The 20,109-nt window shown below is 39.7% G+C and overlaps 3 protein-coding genes across 3 annotated transcripts; 2 read left to right on the forward strand and 1 right to left on the reverse strand.

Moving 5' to 3' along the window:
* Positions 1-309: 309 nt before the first annotated feature.
* LOC107606623 (uncharacterized) lies at positions 310-3,832 on the reverse strand. The gene is made up of 2 exons (XM_088494442.1): positions 3,766-3,832; positions 310-761 (listed from the first exon to the last, which is right to left on the reverse strand). Exons 1-2 carry the CDS (start codon positions 3,830-3,832, stop codon positions 310-312), a joined length of 519 nt encoding a protein of 172 aa, XP_088350568.1.
* A 184-nt stretch (positions 3,833-4,016) lies between these two features.
* LOC148550344 (uncharacterized) lies at positions 4,017-4,445 on the forward strand. The gene has a single exon (XM_088494443.1). It carries the CDS (start codon positions 4,017-4,019, stop codon positions 4,443-4,445), a length of 429 nt encoding a protein of 142 aa, XP_088350569.1.
* Positions 4,446-7,063: 2,618 nt separating this feature from the next.
* On the forward strand, positions 7,064-8,416 carry LOC148550345 (uncharacterized). The gene has a single exon (XM_088494444.1). The coding sequence runs from the start codon at positions 7,064-7,066 to the stop codon at positions 8,414-8,416; it is 1,353 nt and encodes a 450-aa protein (XP_088350570.1).
* The last annotated feature ends 11,693 nt before the right edge of the window (positions 8,417-20,109 follow it).

Raw genomic sequence — 20,109 nt, forward strand, 5'->3', positions numbered from 1 at the left:
AAATAATACATAAAAAATGTAGTCTTATTGTGTATATAATCATACTTAATCAGTAAATTAATAACTCGACCAACTCAAATTAATTTGTCGCACTGCTTTAGTTGCCCTAAGAAATAAGGTTTCTTTACTTTTTTTTTGAATTTGGTTTTATGCATCAAAATTTGAATTTTTCTTGAAAAAAAAATTGTTATTCACATTCTAACAAATAGGATAATAATACTACATAAGCAGGACGTAAATTCAAGTGTAAAACTGTACAAAACGCTAAAAAATTCTTTCAGTTTGATTATAATTGAGAACACAGGAGACCTATTCATCGTCACCGTGTGAAGTTGGAGATATGAGGCAGCGGCACAATGGGCAAGAATACGGCGACTGATGGTCGGCACAGCATCGGAGCCAGCGGAGCATGCAACGATCATGAAAAACATGCGAGCAATTTATGCGAACAACTTCTACACTTGAATCTTCGTTACCATGGCCAAACTTCTCCAAGCAAATAGCGCATTCAGCGTCATCATCTTGCTCATCAATTTTGGATCTCTCTAACAGATTCACGAGTTGTGCTAGTTCAGGAACGTTTTCACAGAGATCATCATTATAGATATCAGAATCTTGAACAATGTTGCGCCTGGTAACAACGTGAAGGTTCACAACAATCTCCAGCGTGTTGGAGTCACACCCTTCACGGCTTAGAATCCTTCTTGCAGTTTCGCCTATGGCAGGTAAAATTTGGTCCAATAACTCAGGGGATGCAGGCACTGAAGAGAAGATTTCATGCAATAAGATTGTGTCTTCTCCAGTGGTGGAGCTTAGTTCAGACAAGGGGGGGCCATGGCCCCCCCAAATTTTTTATAAAAAATTTAGTAGTATTTTTTCAAAAGATAAAAAATAGTTCAATTGACTTAAATACTTTGCTATGACTTAAAGTATCTAATAAATTCAATAAACAACATTCTCTCTATCTTTAAGTTCAAATATAAAAAATTAGATATTTTTTATTTATTTAATTTAATATTATTTTATATTTTACTATTTGTTTAATTTAATTTTTTATATGATAAAAAATAATAAAATATTCAATAAGTATTAATATTATTGTATTTGTATAAATTGATAAAAAAATTGAATAAATATTATAAATTTTAATATTTGTCCTTCTAACTTCTTCTTTACATATTTTATAAGATATATATTCAAATTTTTATATAAAATAATAATAAAAAAATAAAAAAATTGATATATTTTTTAAGAGGAAGGCTAATATTTAAGAAGGAGAACATATAACTTTTATAATATCAACACCTGTAAATAGTTCTTCTACTTTAATGAATCACGAAGAAAGTGAAATATAACCTTCAAAAGTTCAAAAAGTTACATCTGATGACTTTAACCTTAACTTTTTGGAACGAGATCTTGAAAAACGGCTTTAAATTTGGCAATATCACATAAATCAGAGAGATGAGATTAGACGAGCTTATCTTTAATGGGGTCTATATCATAAACATTTTGACAATTATTTTCTATCTGGCCCCCCCAAAATTTTTTTTCAAGTTCCGTCACTGGTCTTCTCTGTTGAGGTCTGTGAATGGAGTACAACTACATAGGATATCTGAGGGAACCAAGATTGCTTAAGTAGTTGTAGTAGAAGAAAATTCAACATCAGAGCCTTGGGTTATTTGGATCAATTCTTGGGTGCAATTGAGAATGATGGAGAAACAATCATCGAAATAAAACTCATGTGGTATGGCTTGATTTTCAATGGGAGTAATTAGCAACGAAAAAACGGTGGATTCCATGGCAAAGTAACAAAAGTGATGGGTTCGTTTACTCTATGCTATGTAGCTTTTATAGAGTCTTGATTTTCTTTAATAGCTTAAGAGAAAAAATCTTTATCTAAATTAAAAATGGTTTTAATTTAGTTTCCTGTTGACATGAATTGATATTTTCTATAGATCCTAAAATATTAAAGATTTGATCTATTTTTTGCATTGATAAGATATTAAAAGAGCAACGTGTTATTATGATATTTTTTTGGTGGTAAATATTATTGATTTTTACATGGTTAATACGAATAATTTAATTAAATATCTTTAATAGAATTTAGCTAAATACTTTAATACATGAATGATATGATTTAATTTAACACATAAATCAAATCTTAAATTTGAAAGTTGCCTTGGAATTATTATTGTTGTTTAATTTGAATTTGATCTTAAAAATATAAAATATCTTTATACTTAATTTTTAAACCATTAAATAATCCTTTTAAAAGAATTTTAAAAATACTAATATATATATCCTTTAAGAATTAGAGTTGTTTGATTATGTGAATAATTAAAATTTTGAATTTGATTTAATTTAAAAAACTAAAATGCAATCTTTTAGGAATCAAAGGATTAAAATATCCTTATATAAGTAAAGTTGTTTACTCTTATCAGAAGTTAAAAATTTGAATTTAACTATATTAAAAATACAATAATAATACTTTCATAATTAATTTTAAAAAACTAAAATAATATTTTTTTAGACTAAAGTTATTTAATTCCTTTAGATATTAGATATTTGAACTTGATTTATTTTAAGAAGAATAAAATATCGGATTTGTTAATGGGTAAATAAGAAAATTATCATTTTAGTTAATTTTTAAAAAACTAATATATCCCTTTATGAATATGGTTGTTTAATTGTATTAGAAATTAAAAACTTTGAATTCAGTTTTAGAAATATGGAGCACTTCAGTATAAAAAAATTAGTTATTAAATTAGTCAATATGTATATTATATATACGAAAAATATTGATCAGGGTTTACTATTTTTTTGTTAATATTTTTAGTTATCAACCATATTTCTTTAGTTTAATAATTTAATAACATACTTTAGTTCATATTTTTAAATATTAATAATTAATTATTAATTAAAATAATAAATTTTACTAATCCTCTAGTATTTCTCTACATATCTTACTCTACATATTTTTATTTTTGTGTATTTTACCTTTAACATGTATTTTTCAACAACTAATTTTTTTGTATACATATAACATGGTTAATTTTTTTTGTTATAAAATATTTGTTGTGTCCCCTTAATGGCATTTAACAATGCCTAAATAAAATTTTAGCTATAGAACATTTTTTTAATGTATAATAATATGTTTGATTTTTGATTTTATATCTATTGATGGTATGATTAATAATTCACAGAAAGCAAAGCGGGTCCATTCTATCCTATTATGCCAAAATAATATAGGTTGAAATTACTACTCCATCCTGCTAAATGTTGGATTGGCGGATTAGTGGGTCGCGCAAGCCTTTTAAAAAAAATTATAAATATAAAATATTAAAATGATTAAATCACAGTATGAAAGAACATCTTTATCTTTAAATTTTTTCAATATCAAATTATATTTTTTCAAAGTCACAGTATATTACAACAAAAAGAAAATCATAATTTACAATCACAAGTTTATATCATACCAGATTTTATACATGCTTGAAATCTGTTGCGGCTTGGCCCAAACTGAATGTGGGCCGGCCCGACCCGGGAACAACCCGATCCGAACGGTTAGGAGCAAGGCGCCCGTCCGCTGACCCGGACACGCGTCCCTGACAGCTTCGCTACAGTTGTGCAGGGAAGGTCTCGAAGAAGGTGGGTCTGTTCTTGCTGGGCCCACCTCTATAACGGTATAAATGGGGAAGGACCTACCCTTCCCCCAAGGTACGTCACATACCACTCAATCCTTATTCGCCTGCACACTTCACTGACTTGAGCGTCGGAGTGTCTTTGCAGGTGACACCCCCCTTCCACACTCGAAGTGCTCGGGACGTCGCATACCCCAACCCGGTGATGTACGACCAGGCGAGACCTCCCCCCTCTTCAACCAGGACACCCACCTGAACCGTCCGGTACCCGACCTACCGAACATTGGCGCCGTCTGTGGGATCGAACCCACGACCCCATTTCATCGTTCCATCCTCGAAGTCCGGCTGCCAAAGCACTTTGACAAGCCAACAGACATGAGGTACGACGAAACCCAAGACCCACAGGAGCACCTTACGGCCTTCGAGGCCAGGATGAACCTGGAGGGAGTAAGGAATGAGGTAAGGTGCCGCACCTTTCTGGTCACCCTCGCGGGACCTGCGATACGATGGTTTAATAGCCTCCTGCAGGGCTCGGTGGCCAAGTTCTCGGATATAAGCCACGCCTTCTTGGCCCAATTCACTACCAGGATAGCCAAGGCAAAGCACCCAATCAACCTGCTGGGAGTGACGCAGAGGTCCGGAGAACCGACAAGAAAATATCTGGATCGTTTCAACGATGAGTGCCTGGAGATCGATGGACTGACCGACTCAGTTGCCAGCCTATGCCTGACGAACGGTCTCCTAAACGAAGACTTCAGAAAGCACCTCACGACAAAGCCGGTGTGGACAATGCAGGAGATCTAATGCGTAGCCAGAGAATACATCAATGACAAAGAAGTCAGCCAGGTCGTGGCTGCCAATAAATGGCAACCCTCCTACAGTCAAAACCGGCACCACGGAAGCGGAGAAAGGCAGAAGGAACACGCCAGAGACGGCGGTCCGAGTAAGAATCCCAGGCCGTTCCCTCGCATCGGGAAGTTCACCAACTACACCCCCTCACTGCGCCGATTGTGGAAGTTTACCAACAAATAGCCGAGAAGGAGATCTTGTCGAAGCCCCGACCACTGAAGGAGCGAACAGGGAGAAACTGGAGTCTCTACTGCGACTATCACAAGGGCTACGGGCACAATACTCAGGACTGTTTTGACTTGAAGGACGCGCTGAAGCAGGAAATTAGAGATGGAAAGCTAGCCGAGTTCTCCCACCTCATTAGGGAGCCGAGGAGATGGAACCGCGACCACGAGAGCGAAGACGGAACACGGGCAGCAAAGCGGCGCCAAGAGCCGGAAGAGAACGATCACGGCCTCACCATAGTAAATGTGGTAACAGCAAGAAACGCGGCGCCCAGGTCGAAGTCGGCACATAAGAAGGACGCCAAGGTCCTCGCGATTTCCTCAACCTCTGTGCGAAGCACCAAGAAACTCCCATCCATCTCATTCGGCCCGGAGGACCAATGGTTTGACGAGGTCGGGGAAAGCCCTTCCATGGTCATAACGGCCAGAGTAAGAACCAGTCTCGTCAAACGGATCCTTGTAGACACGGGGGCAGACTCAAACATCATGTTCCGCAATGTGTTCGACGTTTTAGGCCTAAGAGACGGCGACCTACAGACTCACCAGCACGGCGTCGTAGGGCTCGGCGACCACTTCATCAAGCCGGACGGGATAATCTCCTTGCCGACCTCCGTGGGACAAGGTCAGAGGAGAAGAATGGTGATGGCCGAGTTCGTGATCCTACGAGACTCCACAGCCTACAACATCATCCTAGGGAGGAAGACCCTCAACGACCTAGGGGCAGTCATCAGCACTAGGATGCTGATAATGAAGTTCATAGCTGAAGACGGGTCGGTAGGGTCCATGAAAGGAGATCTCGAAACGGCAGTCGCTTGTAACAACGCCAGCCTCTCCTTAAGGAAAAAATCTAAAGAGGCATCGGGGGTGTTTCTTGCCGACCTGGATGCCAGGGTTGACGACAAGCCCATACCCGAACCAGAAGGGGACCTGGAAAAGTTTAGGGTCGGGAATACGGAGGAAAAGTTCACGTTCGTGAACAGAAACCTCCCCCATGAATTAAAAGAGCCTTTGATGAAAGTGATCAGAGCCAATGGTGATTTGTTTGCCTGGACGCCAGCCGACATGCCAGGGATAGACCCCCGACTCATGTCGCACCACCTAGCCATCAGGCTCGAAGCCAAACCAGTGGCTCAAAGGAGAAGAAAGATGTCTCAAGAAAGGGCAGAGGAGGTGGCCAGACAAACGGCCAGCCTCCTCGAAACGGGGTTTATCCGGGAGCTGGACTATTTGACCTGGCTATCAAATGTGGTCCTAGTAAAAAATCACAATAGGAGATGGAGGATGTGTGTCGACTATTCCGATCTCAACAAAGCATGCCCTAAGGACTGCTACCCCATCCCCAATATTGATGCACTCGTCGATGCGGCTGCAGGGTACCAGTATCTGAGCTTCATGGATGCCTATTCTGGCTACAATCAGATACCGATGCACCGGCCAGACGGGGAAAAAACGGCGTTCATAACACCAGGAGGAACCTATTGCTACAAGGTGATGCCTTTTGGCCTGAAAAATACGGGGGCCACATACCAGAGGCTGATGAACAAAATATTCAGCAATCTCATTGGCAAGACGGTAGAAGTCTATGTGGACGATATCCTTGTGAAGACCACCCAACCTGGTGATCTCATAAGCGACCTGGAGAATGTGTTCGCATCCCTCCGACAAAACGGCATGAGGCTCAACCCGCTTAAGTGCGCCTTTGCCATGGAGGCCGGAAAGTTCCTAGGATTCATGATAACCCAAAGGGGAGTGGAGGCCAACCCTGAAAAATGCCAAACGATACCCCAGATGAAGAGCCCGGATTGCATCAAAGACGTTCAGCGGTTGGCGGGAAGGCTCACCGCGTTGTCCCGTTTCTTCGGTGCATCGGCAGCAAAAGCCCTGCCCTTCTTCAACCTGATGAAGAAGGGAATAGCGTTTGAATGGACTCCTGCGTGCGAGGAAGCATTCAACCACTTCAAAGAAATCTTAGCAGCACCCTTAGTGCTCGGTAAACCCAGAGCCGGAGAACCACTCTACCTATACCTGGCCATAACAGAAGGAGCGCTTGCAGCGGTGCTGGTGCGGGAAGAAGGGAAGGCCCAGCAACTGATTTACTTCGTGAGTAGAGTGCTGCAAGGGGCAGAACTTAGATACAGCAAGCTGGAGAAACTGGCACTAGCACTCTTGACCTCTTTTCACAGATTGCAACAATACTTCCAAGGTGACCAAGTGGTCGTAAGAACGGACCAAGCGATTCGTCAGAGGCTCCAAAAATCCGATCTGGCGGGAAGGATGATGACCTGGGCCATCGAGCTGTCCTAATACGATCTGAGCTACGAACTCCGACATGCAATTAAGGCGCAAGCAATGGCAGACTTCCTAGTGGAGGTAACCGGAAATCTAACCGAGGACGCGGACACACGGTGGAAGCTCCATGTGGACGGAGCCTCCAACCAAACATCCGAGGGCGCCAGGATCATCTTAAAAAGCCCGGACGGAGTCATCTACGAACAATCGGTTAAGTCTGAGTTTTCCGTATCAAACAACCAAGCAGAATATGAAGCACTACTGGGGGGCTTGGTTCTAGCATGGGAAGTCGAGACCACAAGGTTGGAAGTATGCAGCGACTCGCAGGTCGTCACTGCGCAAGTAAATGGAAGCTACCAAGTCAGGGACTCGCTACTGCAGAAATACTTGGAGAAGGTCAAAGAACTGAGCAAACAATTTGAAGAGATCACGGTCCAACACGTTCCGAGGGAAAGGAACACACGGGCAGACCTCCTATCCAAGCTAGCGAGCACAAAACCTAGAGCCGGCAACCGATCCCTCATTCAAGGCATCACCAAAGAACCAGCAGTCGCCTTCCACCTGACCAAGATGAGCCCCTCCTGGATGGACTCCATCGTCGATTTCTTGCAAAACGGCAAACTCCCTGGAGATGAGAAGGAAGCCAAATTGTTGAGAAGGGAGGCTGCCAAGTACACAGTCATACAGGATCAGCTATTCAAAAAGGGACTTAGCCAACCTTTGCTGAAGTGCCTACACCCCGACCAGACGGACTACGTGCTCAAAGAGGTCCATGAGGGGTGCTGTGGTCACCATATCGGGGACAAAGCCCTAGCAAGGAAGCTCATCCGAGCCGGATACTACTGGCCGTCGATGATGGAAGACTCCAAGGAGTTCGTAAAAAAATGCGTCAAGTGCCAAGAGAACGCTAACTTCCACAGAGCACCGGCCACCGAACTGAGCCTGATGACGTCCTCCCGACCTTTCGCACAATGGGGAGTCGACCTCCTGGGACCCTTCCCAGTTAGCCCAGGGCAAGTAAAATACCTCATAGTCGCCATTGACTATTACACCAAATGGATAGAGGCCGAACCCCTGGCCACCATCTCCTCGTCCAATTGCAGAAAGTTCATGTGGAGGCAGGTGATAACTCGTTTCGGCATCCCGGAGGTCGTCATCTCAGACAACGGGACGCAATTCACCGATAAAAAGTTTGTAGAGTTCCTCGCAGGCTTGGGCATCAAACAGAGATTCTCCTCGGTAGAACACCCCAGACAAACGGAAAAGTCGAGTCCGCAAACAAGGTCATCTTACTTGGCCTCAAGAAGCGACTGGACAGTAAGAAAGGAGCATGGGATTACGAGCTCGCCTCGGTCCTCTGGTCCTACCATACAACCGAGCAGTCAGCAACAAGAGAAACCCCTTTTCGCCTGACATACGGGGTAGACGCCATGATACTTGTAGAAATCGGCGAACCGAGCCCACGGGTACTTCTCAAGGGGGTTGAGAAAGCAGTAGAGAAGGACCTAGTAGATGAGACCAGGGAGAAGGCCCACCTGTCGGAAGTAGCACTAAAGCAAAGAATGGTCCTGCGCTACAACACCAAGGTGCTCAAAAGGGAATTTGAACAGAACGACCTCATCCTGCGGCGCAATGACATCGGCCCGCCGGCCCAGGGAGAAGGCAAACTGGGAAAACCCCTATCGGATCAAAGAAGTGATTGGCAACGGCGCCTACAAATTGGAGAAGCTCGATGGAAGGGAGGTCCCGAGAACTTGGAATGCAGGCAACCTGAGAAGGTTCTACCCTTAGATTAAGCACGCCGGCCAGGCGACCTAACGGGCTTGATCATTTACCTTTGTATCTGTCAATGGTAACAGACTTGCTTAATTGCCGATTAATATTTACTTATCATTTCTTCCAATTTTATTTCTATTATTCTTTTTCCTACTTACACATCATACGACAACGAGTTCCACGACACGTTAAACGGAACCACAATACGGCACCCCAGAACTGATCACCCCGGGGGCCACCTAAACCACAGCCATTACGGACGGCTACAATGATAACAAAAGGCCACGACCTGGCTCCGCTACCAACGCAACAGTAAATGAACGAGCACTAAGCTCACACCAACAAAACGGCAACATAACGAAGTAAAAATACCACCAGGGGCAAAGACGACGGTAAAGATACACCGATCAAACGTATTTTAAAGTATAACAATGTAAACAAGTTCTACAACAAAAAACTGCAAATTCATATAAAAACATAAAGGAACAAGAGCTCATTTCCTCGGCATCTCAACGATCTTGCCATCCTTGATCGTCTTGAATACTCCGATCGCTGATGTGTCGAAATCGGGAGCCACGATCTTCACCTGGGCCTTAAGGGCCTCCTCAGTCATGAAGATCGTGTTCTTCCCCTGCTCTCTAGTCACCTTGTGTTTCTTCTTGAGCTCTTCAACCTCGGCCTGATCAGCCTTAGCCAGCGAGACGGCCTCGTCACGCTCTTTCTCCAAGGCCACCACCCGACCTTGCGCAGCGTTCAGCTGGCTCTCCAGAGTCATCTCCCGCTCGGCTAAACGGGACACGGTCTCATCGGAGGCTTTCATTTTCTCCTCGGCAGACATGGCTTTCTCCTCGGCAATCTTGAGTTTCTCCCCCGCTTCAGACAGCTGCCCTTGAAGCAATTCAACTTGAACTTTGAATTCGTTGTTGGCCGTGGCAACAGACTCAAGCTTTCTTCGTAGTGACTGCATCCCCGACAACTCGAACTCGGCCTTCCGAGCTATTACAGCTCCATGAAGCAGCGTGCGATACATCCACCTCGCCTGGCTCGTTAGCTCGGTATCGAGGAAGTGATCCTCCGTGCCGGGGATCAGTTGGGAGTCAATGAAAGCCCCAGCATCGAAGTTCCTCTCCATCACAGTAAGAGTCCCCTCAAGGCTAGAGGATGCCCTCTGCCTTTTGGGAGTGGGAACAAGCTTTAAGTCGGGACTCTCTTGTCGTGAGGAGGAATGCCCAATGCCAGCCGTCTCCTCGGGAATAGGGGAAGCATGCACGTCGATAGGATTCTTGTCAGACATTTCGGCGTCACGAGGTGAAGGCACCGACTGATCTTTCTTCTCCGAAGAAAGGTCCTCCGGCTTCCCGGCAACCTTCTCGTCGGCCTTCTCCTCATCGCTATCCTCCAAGAAGGTCTTATATAAACCCTCGATCCCTGTTACTGAAGCCGACATCTCCACTGCAACGGACAAACAAGCATGTTAGTCGTGAAGCCGATAAAACCAAATAAAGCGATAACAATGCAAAAAACACAAGACAAAGCAGCTCACAAATATAATTCCTAGCGACCTACCGCTCACCCATGAGGAGGTGGGGGTTTACATGGTTCTTCCCGAAAATGGCTCACAACACATCGGCAATTCTCTTGTCTGTGGCCGACATTCCCTTATAAGTCACCTTAATGAAGGTGTTAGACCCATCTCCAAAACTTCAATACGTCGGGATAAGCCGTTCCCTCTCCAATGACAACCAAAAGGGGTGGCGACCCTTGACTGGACGCACCTTAAAATACTTATCCTTGAACCCATGATATGAGTCCTCGAACAAGCCAAAGATCCTCTGCCCCTGGGCAGATCGGAAGGACATGAACCCCTTCCTTGCTTTCCCCTCCTTAGAAGGATTTGTAAGGTTGAAGAAAAATAAAAAGACATCAACAGACACCGGTAGCTCCAAGTACTCGCATACCATCTCAAAACAACGAATGGAAGCCCAGCTGTTCGGGTGCAGCTGTGACGGCACAACGGATATCCGGTTAAGAAGCGCCATTTGAAATGAGAAGAACGGGATGCAGACTCCCACTTGGGTGAACATGGCCTTATAAAACCAGATCCAGTCGGCAACCCGAGGGGAGTGGAAGTTAATTTCATATAACCGCTCGCTAGGGGCAGGGACGAAGACGTCATAATTAGCCTCCTCGTCTGTCCCTCCGCATAAATACTCGCCTTGTCGGAACTCCGTCAGCTCCTCCTCGGCCATCTGGTTTGGAGAATCCTTTAAGTCGGAAACAACCCAAGCGTACGGGTCGTAGCCCGCGGCGGAGGTGGAAGCTCGTGAGACGACGTGAGACATACCTACAGTGGGGTTACCACTCGGTTAGTCTAATAGGCCGGGAGCTCGGAAAAACTCAGAAACTATACTCAACCCACTCAAAAACTAAAAATCAAGTATGGCTAAAGCACAATCCAAGTCAAGAAAGTGGACATCCTGGAATGGTAACCCCCTAACGCACCTACTTGACACTAAAAAGTTATCTACCACGCAAAAACCAAACAGACAGCAAGAACAAGAAGCAAATACAGACAACAAACGTACAAGAAAGACACCAATAAGGATAAGAAACAACGAAGCAGAAAAGAGAAGGGATTGATGCTTACCTGTATTGATTGCGAAAACTGGGAAGGAAAAAGGGAAGATGCGCAAGGATGCTAGAACGAAGCTTTGGGACCTTTGGGAGTGAAGAAGAGAGAGATAGGAGGAGCAAGAGTGGGAGAGGAAAAACCAAGGCAAAACTGTTTAAAACTGCCACTCAAGAAGCGCGAAAGGCCTGGGGGCAAAATGGTCTTTGCATACAGTTTTTCCAACCCATTATGAGCATTTAATGCTCCACGCGAAGAACGGGGTGACAAGCGGCCGTTCCAGCAACGAACAGACACGCGCACAAGAGGCACGTCCCCTCCACGGACGGCCGACCTGGCGACAACGCATGAAAGGAGAGAACACGCCACCAACGACCCTCATAGTCGTTGCTGGCGCATCGGGGGCACTGTTACGCCCTGGCCCAAACTGAATGTGGGCCGGCCCGACCCGGGAACAACTTGACCCGAACGGTTAGGAGCAAGGCTCCCGTCCGCTGACTTGGACACGCGTCCCTGACAGCTTCGCTATAGCTGTGCAGGGGAGGTCTCGAAGAAGGTGGGCCTGTCCTTGTTGTGCCCACCTCTGACACGGTATAAATGGGGAAGGACCTACCCTTTCCCCAAGGTACGTCACATACCACTCAATCCTTATTCGCCTACACACTTCACTGACTTGAGTGTCGGAGTGTCTTTGCAGGTGACACCCCCTTCCACACTCGAAGTGCTCGGGACGTCGCATACCCCAACCCGGTGATGTACGACCAGGCGAGACCTCCCCCCTCTTCAACCAGGACACCCACCTGAATCATCCGGTACCCGACCTACCGAACAAAATCTTTGTTATAATATTTTAAAAGACCAATAGAAATTTAAACAAAAATTTTAACAAATATTAAAGGACGCCAAAGTTGAAGAACGTCAGAACTCAGAACTGAACAAAATTAAAGTTGTTGAAGGACACCAGAGCTGATGCAGGAGATCTGAAAAAAAAAGCGTCGATGCTGAAGGAAGACGCTGAGTTGCTAATGCCGACACTGATGGAGGATCTGCTCACTGAAATACTGATGTTGGTGTTTGGCTGCCGAAGATGGAGCAGAAACTTGGACACATCGAAACTGGGCAGCGAAAGAATAGAAACAAGGAGGCAAATAGAGGCTGATATCTAGAACGATCTGGAACCGACCTTGGTGCAATCGATGACAACGACAGGAGAGCTTGGACGATCGGAAATGGGATGCTAGACGGAGACAAACACCGAGAGAGATAGGGGCGACTTGATGCGTGTGCCACTGAGAAATGAGGAGAGCTCTGAGTTGAGAGCGACAACGAGAGTGAATGAGAGAAGTGAGAATAGAGTACGAGAGAATGAGTGTGGGTGAGGCTTGAGGCTCCAAAAGTTTAGGAGCCAACACTTTTATTAAAATTTGACCAGTATTTAATTAATAAAAAAATAAATAATTTTATATCATTAGATATAATTTTACACTATTAAAAATACTAATAATAACTAATTAATAACTATAAATTACAAAATTTACTGACTTCATAGTACTCCTCTTTTCTTATTTATATCCTTATAAGAAATATGAGAAATACAATTTTTTAATATATATATATATATATATATATATATATATATATATTGCTGACCCGTCAGGTTAATCCACTCCGTCCTGTTAAAGTCAGTAAATTTAACAGTATGAGTTAGACAAATTTTTAAAAATTGATACTTTAATTTGACTCTTTTTTTTAGCAATTATTCGATAGGACGAATTCAGTGTGTTTTGCTACTCTTATGTGTTCACAAGAAAAATTATTTTCCACTTAGCCTTTGTGTGAAAATAATGACATATAAAGGTGAAATGTTATTTGACGAATAGAATGAAACTTAACTACTTACTCGTAAACAAATTTACGTGACGAATCTCTAACTAGAAAATAACTAACTGCTGAGCTATGTACAAACTAAAATAACTGACTTTGGTTATTATTTATTATTACGTGCTTACTCTCTCTGGACAACTAAACATGAAAATCCAGCCTCACCAAAACCAACTATTGCGGCTACCAACAGCCTTCACATTCAATAAATTGAAGCATTAGCTTAAAAAGTTTTTGAAATTTTACATAGAAAAACTTAATAAAGCAAATGTAATAAGGAACTGCAGAATTATGGATTAACATCTAGTTTAAGATAGAGATGAAATCCCTTCTTGTCTTACTAAAGTTCAACTCATCAGCTTTCATTTCCCATCTCTTAAAATTAGGTTGCCGCTAGTAGGAATATATAAAAAGAGGAGTGTTACGAGATCAGCAAATTTTGTGATTTGTAGTTATTAATTAATTAATCATTATAAATATTTTTAATGACGTAAAATTATATCTAGTAGTATAAAATTATTTATTTTTTTAATAATTAAGTATTGGTTAAATTTTAATAAAAATGCTGATCCCTAAATTTTTTCTATATAAAGGCTATCAGTTTGTGAGAGTCAAATATTTTAACTAAATTGTACACAAGATTTAAAAACTATGTCACTGGTGATGCCAATTAATTCATCAACAATAATAATATCTTATCCCATTTTATCCAAAATCATATTTAATTCATGTTAGCAATTCTCCTTTTTTTTAAGGTTGATTTAGAAAAATAATCAAATAAGAGATACAAGATTAGACGTTATATTCAATTCAAAATTTTAAGACGTCAAATTAATCTGTCTCTCTTATAATTTTTTTTTGTTTTTTTTTTTAACGTGAAATTAATTCTTTATATTATTCACACTTACTACTTAATAAAATAGACATAATTCTTGATGCCAATTATTAGTTCAGTTTAACTAGGTATCTTTAAAATAAGAGTTCTGCTAGGGAGCTAATGGCTTATTTGTACAATGTGTATAATGGGCTATATGAATTACAAAATGAACATCACCCATAATATTCAGAATAATCATCCGGATACTAGGTGTAAACCCTGTTAAAATAGTAAATAATTAGTTGATAAATTAGTTTTTAATAAGAAAAATTAGAAATTCAAAAATAATATCAAATTAGGATAGAGCACATCGAAACGAGAATTTTGACACAAATTTCGAAGAAATCGGTTCAAGATTGGATCGAAAGGACCGAACCAGTTGAACCGAACCCAAACTGGGTTGTCGGTCCAACCGGACCAGCCCTTTTAAATGAACCCAGCTTTGTGTTCTCCCTCGTTACAGCAGCAATGAAGCCTTCAGCTTCCAGGGAGAAGAGAAACGAGAAATATCCCGTAACCCTTACGTCAATTTTCAACTCCCGTAACTTCTCCGTCCGAGCTCCGATCGCCGCATCGTTTGAGGCCACGTGTTGACCGCGTCGAGCTCTACGTTTCTATCAGAACAATTTCATAGGTAACTCGTTATTTTACACTCAGCTTTCATTTCCCCCAATTTTCAAATTTGAGAAGGAATATTGAATTTCTTTGATTTCTGATGTTTTAGGATCCAATTAGCTTGAGAAAAATGTTCACTCTTGCTTATGTGAAGCTTGGGTAAGGTGAGGATACGATAATTCTATTTTAATTTTATTGAATTTGAGCTTTGAGTATTAAATTGGATATATATGTGTTATAAATGTGTATTAGGTTGTGAATAAATAATTGGAGCTTGAAATTGTGAATATTAGAACTTGGAGAAAGCTGATTAGTTGAGGTTTTGAGGGCTGTGTTCTTTAGAAAAATTGTCTTGGAATAATACTTGGGAATCAGCTAAGGTATGGTCTAGGTTTCTTGCATTTAATATATAATGTTCTGTGAAAACTTAGGCTAAATGACCATAGGATAAGTTGGAATGCAGGTTTATATTTAATGTTTAGTAATGGGTTGATGAATATGCTTGGTTTAGTTTGGTGATTTGTTTGTAAGATGATATTGGTTGCTAGTTGGATCTTTGAAAGGATATGTGATTGAATTGTTGATTATATGGCTATATTTTGGTTTGGTTGAATGATGATTGATGAAAAGATATGGAGCTTGTTGAGGATTATTGTTGGCAATTTGGATTGGTGGAAATAGGTTTGAAAATAATTGGAATGGAAATTTTGAATGAAAAATGATGTATTTTGTGTTAAAAGCCTAGGATTTGTAAACTATGATTCTTAGTTGAATTTTGGTTGTTGGATTTGAATATTGTATGAGTATAATTGTTGATCTGAGGTAGATTTATTATGGTGATTGTTATGATGATGAGGAATGGTATGTTAAATTGAAAAGAATGCAGGTTTGGACCCGAAAAGGGTGGCAAAGTCCGAGTTTTAGAGAAGATGCTGCCGAAATTTTATAAAAATTAGAGATTTTGTTTATATGATTATTTAAAAAGATTTAGATTCAAAGGTTATATGGTTTGATTTTGAGTTATTAAGAAAATGAGTATGTTTTAAGTTTGATTCATTTAGAAAAGGATGAATTATGTTTTGAATTGGAACTATTGATGGACGGAATGGGAGGTGTGATAATGAAGGATAAGGATTGAATATGATTGATGTATGATGATGAATGAGATACGATTGAGAATGATGTGGATGTTGATGAATTAAAATTGAATTATTTATATGGCTTATGAATTTGAATAATCTGAGATACGAGATTCCCTGGATAAAGTGCCGTGACTTGCCACCACGTGTACCAGGTTGAAAATTCGATACTCTGTTGACCCTACGACGTAAGTGTGACCGGACACTATATAAATTCCCGGGAATGTTACCCCCATTGAGCAATATTGATTATTTGAGAAAAAGCTATGCATAGACTCTTGGAGATGCACGTCAGGGAACAGTCTAAGGACAATTCAGACTTGTCGAGTTGGCTGGATAACCGACAGATGAGCCTCATCAGCCATAGGATAGGCATGCATCATATGCATAATACTTGAATTACTTGCTTATGCTTTAATTGGGTGTGCCTATATGTACTTGCCATGTTAAATGTGTATTTGTTACCTGCAGTAATTGTAACCTTCTTGTGCTTGACTTTATCTGTTTGTTTGTCTGTGAAAATGCATGATGGAGTTGGAGGTATGGAGGAATGGCCAGTATGAGACTTAGATTTCAAGGTTAAGTTAAGTTAGGTTTAAATATTCTTAGAAAACCACCTCTTATGGCTTCTATTTAATACTTTAAGCTCTACAATCCGAGTGTCGGCGTTCTAGGATTGCCTCTGGCATTTCCAGGACCTTATATATTATGTGTGTGGCATCTTTACCATACAGAGAACCTCCGGTTCTCATTCCATACTATGTTGTTATTTTTCAAATGCAGGTCGAGAGGTATCTCGTTAGGCGTCTGGACTCTTGAAGCGGAGTGGTTACTAGGTAGTTTTGCTGTACAGTGATGTATATATGTGTACTTAGTTTTCTCTCCGCATAACTTGTTCTTTTTTATTCTCTTAGAGGTTTATGGAGAGGCAGGACTGTGTATATGAACTTTTGGGTTTTGGATATGTATGTATATATGCGTAAATATTCTCCGGCCAGTCTTGACTTTGCGGGCTGAGTTAGGAGCTTGTTATTTTGTATCTTTGGCAGTCTATTCCTACTTCTGTTATCTTATGTTTAATAAGTTAAGGTTTTCTTAGCACGCAAGTTAACTCCTTCCTTGAGTGTTGTGCTTTTATTTCACGATTTTTATTTACTCTATTCTTTAAGGCTCCTAGCATATTATAATTCTTCTGTTATTATATAAAATCATTTTATTTTAGAGGTCGTAATACCACACTGATGCGGAATTTATAGTCCACAAACTAACCGGCAAGTGCACCGGGTCGTACCAAGTAATACCTCAGGTGAGTGAGGGTCGATCCCACGAGGATTGATGGATCAAGCAATAATGATTGATCGATTGGCTTAGTCAGACAAGCAGAAAATAGTGTTTGAGTGTTCAAAGAGCATTAGACCTTTCTAGTCTCCTCTAGTTTTCATCAACTGCTAATTCCTTGGTCAATTAATTCCAATTAGAGGGTGATGATCAAATTTCAGTTTATATGCCACAGAAATCCTAATTACCCAAAAATAAAAGGATTATATGTCACGTATCCCGTTAAATCTAGATAATTAAAAATTAGGAGAAATGTTTTCAAGCTGTTGTTTAAGTAAAGAGCTTTTCCAAGTTATACAAGAACTCAAGTAGAAAGAGGGTCATACTTCCGTTCCACCCAAATTCATAAGATGAAGAGCGAAAACAATTCTTAAATTATAAATCCATACATGAATTAAAATAGGAAAAGCAATAAAATCAATCCATACAAATAGACAGAGCTCCTAACCTTAACAATGGAGGATTAGTTGCTCATGGTTCAGAGTGAAAAACTAGGATTCTGATAAAATGTATTTTGGTAGTCTGGGATGGAATGGATGGGGTCCCTAAAAGAGAAGTTTCTTTCCCTTTTATATCAAATCCTAATTAATTTAAAATCTATTATATAAAACTAAAATAATATCTTTTCCTAAAAAAATAATATTTGAATTTAAATCAGAATAATCAGCAAGTCTTCAGTTGATGGGTGGGGACCACTCGTTTCGTCCATTCTGCATCTTCTAATCTGTGTTTTCTGGGCTGGAAGTTAGGTCAAAATAGCAGTTGAAATCGCCCCAGCATTTTTTCTGCATTTTCTGCACGTGGCGCACGTCACGCGTACGCCTCAGTCACGCGTACGCGTTGATGGTCTTCTTTCGCGTGTCACGCGGACGTGTCAGGTACGCGCACGCGTCGCCGTGCAAATCTTCAAATCACGCGTACGCGTCAGTCACGCGTACGCGTCGCTCCTTGCTGGTATCTTCTTTAATTCTTGTGCTGCAGAAACTCCATCAAATCTAGCCGAATGCTACCTAAAATAGACAGAATTGCACAAGACTCAAAGTAGCATCCATAGTGGCTAAAATATAATTAATTCTTGATTAAACTCAACAAATTAAATACAAATTCACTAGGAAAAGATAGAAAAGATGCTCACGCATCACACACCACCTCTGTTTTACGACTTAAGCGTAAAGTTTAGTGTGGTAGGGTGTTACATTAGGAATAATAAACATCTCATGTCATAAAACCACTTATCCCAAAAGCTTAAGCTAATTTTGGGGTTTACCAAGGATCGGACTCTTGACCTTTTGGATCTAGAGCTCTAATACCATGTCATGATACCACTCATCCCAGAGGCTTACGCTGATGGGAAAAGGTAACACTAATGGTTATATGTCTAATACTCCCTAAACCTCCATTGTACGCATTGTACAAATATTCCATTGGCTCTCCATACTTTTCCATATTTTTTTAGTCAACCTTTTATTACATTAATTTAAAATACAAATTCAATTTTAAAACCTGCCATTTAGTTTTGAACCCCTAAATTAAAATTTAGTGCTTTCTCTGTTTTGAGAAATGGCATATTAGAGGAAAAATATTGAAGAACAAAACAAAGAACAGGAAATAATGCATGAAAATTCCAACAAAAAAGGATGGACTTGGTCGTTGGTCGTTAGAAGATCATATCTCTTCCATGTGTTCATCATCATTACAGAATTGAGAGTACCCTTTCTTCTGAACGAAAACACGACACAAAAGCCAAAATTTTACTTCGCAAATGTTTGCAAGCAACATAAGCTCACAAATGTAACACCATTTAAGAAAAATAAGTTCACCCTTAAAACACCAATACTAAAAGGAGAGTTGTATTAGACGCTCAATTACCATATAGAATTTTGTCGAATTTTCATGACATATACCATTTACGATATTATGCTAAAATTAAAAAGACTCAAATACAGTTTCAAATAAACAAATACCGTATCAATGTGAACAAATATAAGGCGTAAAAACTTTAACTAAAATAGTCTCTATAAGCAATAATATTTAAGTGTTAAAATAATTTAAAGAGATACTATATAACTCTAAAATAAAAAATATTAGCAGATAAAAAAATAGATAAATTCTATCCTACTTTTTCTCAAATAAAGAGTACGTTATTCTCTATGATAAATCTAATAGTTATAAAATAAAATTAATTATATCATCAAATTATTAATATTAACTCTTAATTTAACTTGATTTTTGACAACCAAACTAATTTTTTATAGTAAAATCACTTGAATTTTATACTCTACAAAATCACACAATTCTTATATCATATCAGCCCCATTAACAATTATGAAATTCACCCTTACTCAATTAATATTTTTTTATTTTCTAATTTAAATTTGTGATTCGGCCTTTTAATTTTTTTTCATTTGTTTTTTTTAGTTTTCTAATTTTTTTTTTGTATCGTTAGATCTAATTAATATATATGTAGTTTTAAAAAATTTAAAAAATTATAAAATAAAATTTTTTTTGTAACTCTTATAATTTACACAAAATTTCTTTGTTATATTTAATTAGTCTAATTAGTTATCAAAATTCAATTTAAATTAAAAGTTAATATTACTATGATGACATAATTTATTTCATCTAATAATTATTAAATATGTCACATGAGATAACTTACTTTTTATTTAAAAGGAAATATTAAACAAAATTTATCTAAAAAGTATCATGTATATATTAAAAGTTAATCATTATGTATTTTTATATTTTAATATAAATATTATAAATAGTTAATTTTGTGACTAATTTTTATATACACGTAACATAATTATTAATTAATAGATAATATAATTAATTTCTTATCCCAACGATA

This window comes from Arachis ipaensis, chromosome B7, assembly GCF_059453495.1.
Source record: "Arachis ipaensis isolate K30076 ecotype BB chromosome B7, ASM5945349v1, whole genome shotgun sequence".
NCBI lineage: Eukaryota > Viridiplantae > Streptophyta > Magnoliopsida > Fabales > Fabaceae > Arachis > Arachis ipaensis.

What these genes read in the sequence shown, in the direction of transcription:
- LOC148550345 (XM_088494444.1), top strand. Translation starts at nt 7,064, where the DNA reads ATGGCAGACTTCCTAGTGGAGGTAACCGGAAATCTAACCGAGGACGCG.
- LOC148550344 (XM_088494443.1), top strand. Translation starts at nt 4,017, where the DNA reads ATGAGGTACGACGAAACCCAAGACCCACAGGAGCACCTTACGGCCTTC.
- LOC107606623 (XM_088494442.1), bottom strand. Translation starts at nt 3,832, where the DNA reads ATGCGACGTCCCGAGCACTTCGAGTGTGGAAGGGGGGTGTCACCTGCA. An exon ending in AAAGACACTCCGACGCTCAA is followed by an intron (nt 762 to 3,765) that starts GTCAGTGAAGTG and finishes TCTTCTCTTCAG; the next exon opens with TGCCTGCATCCCCTGAGTTA.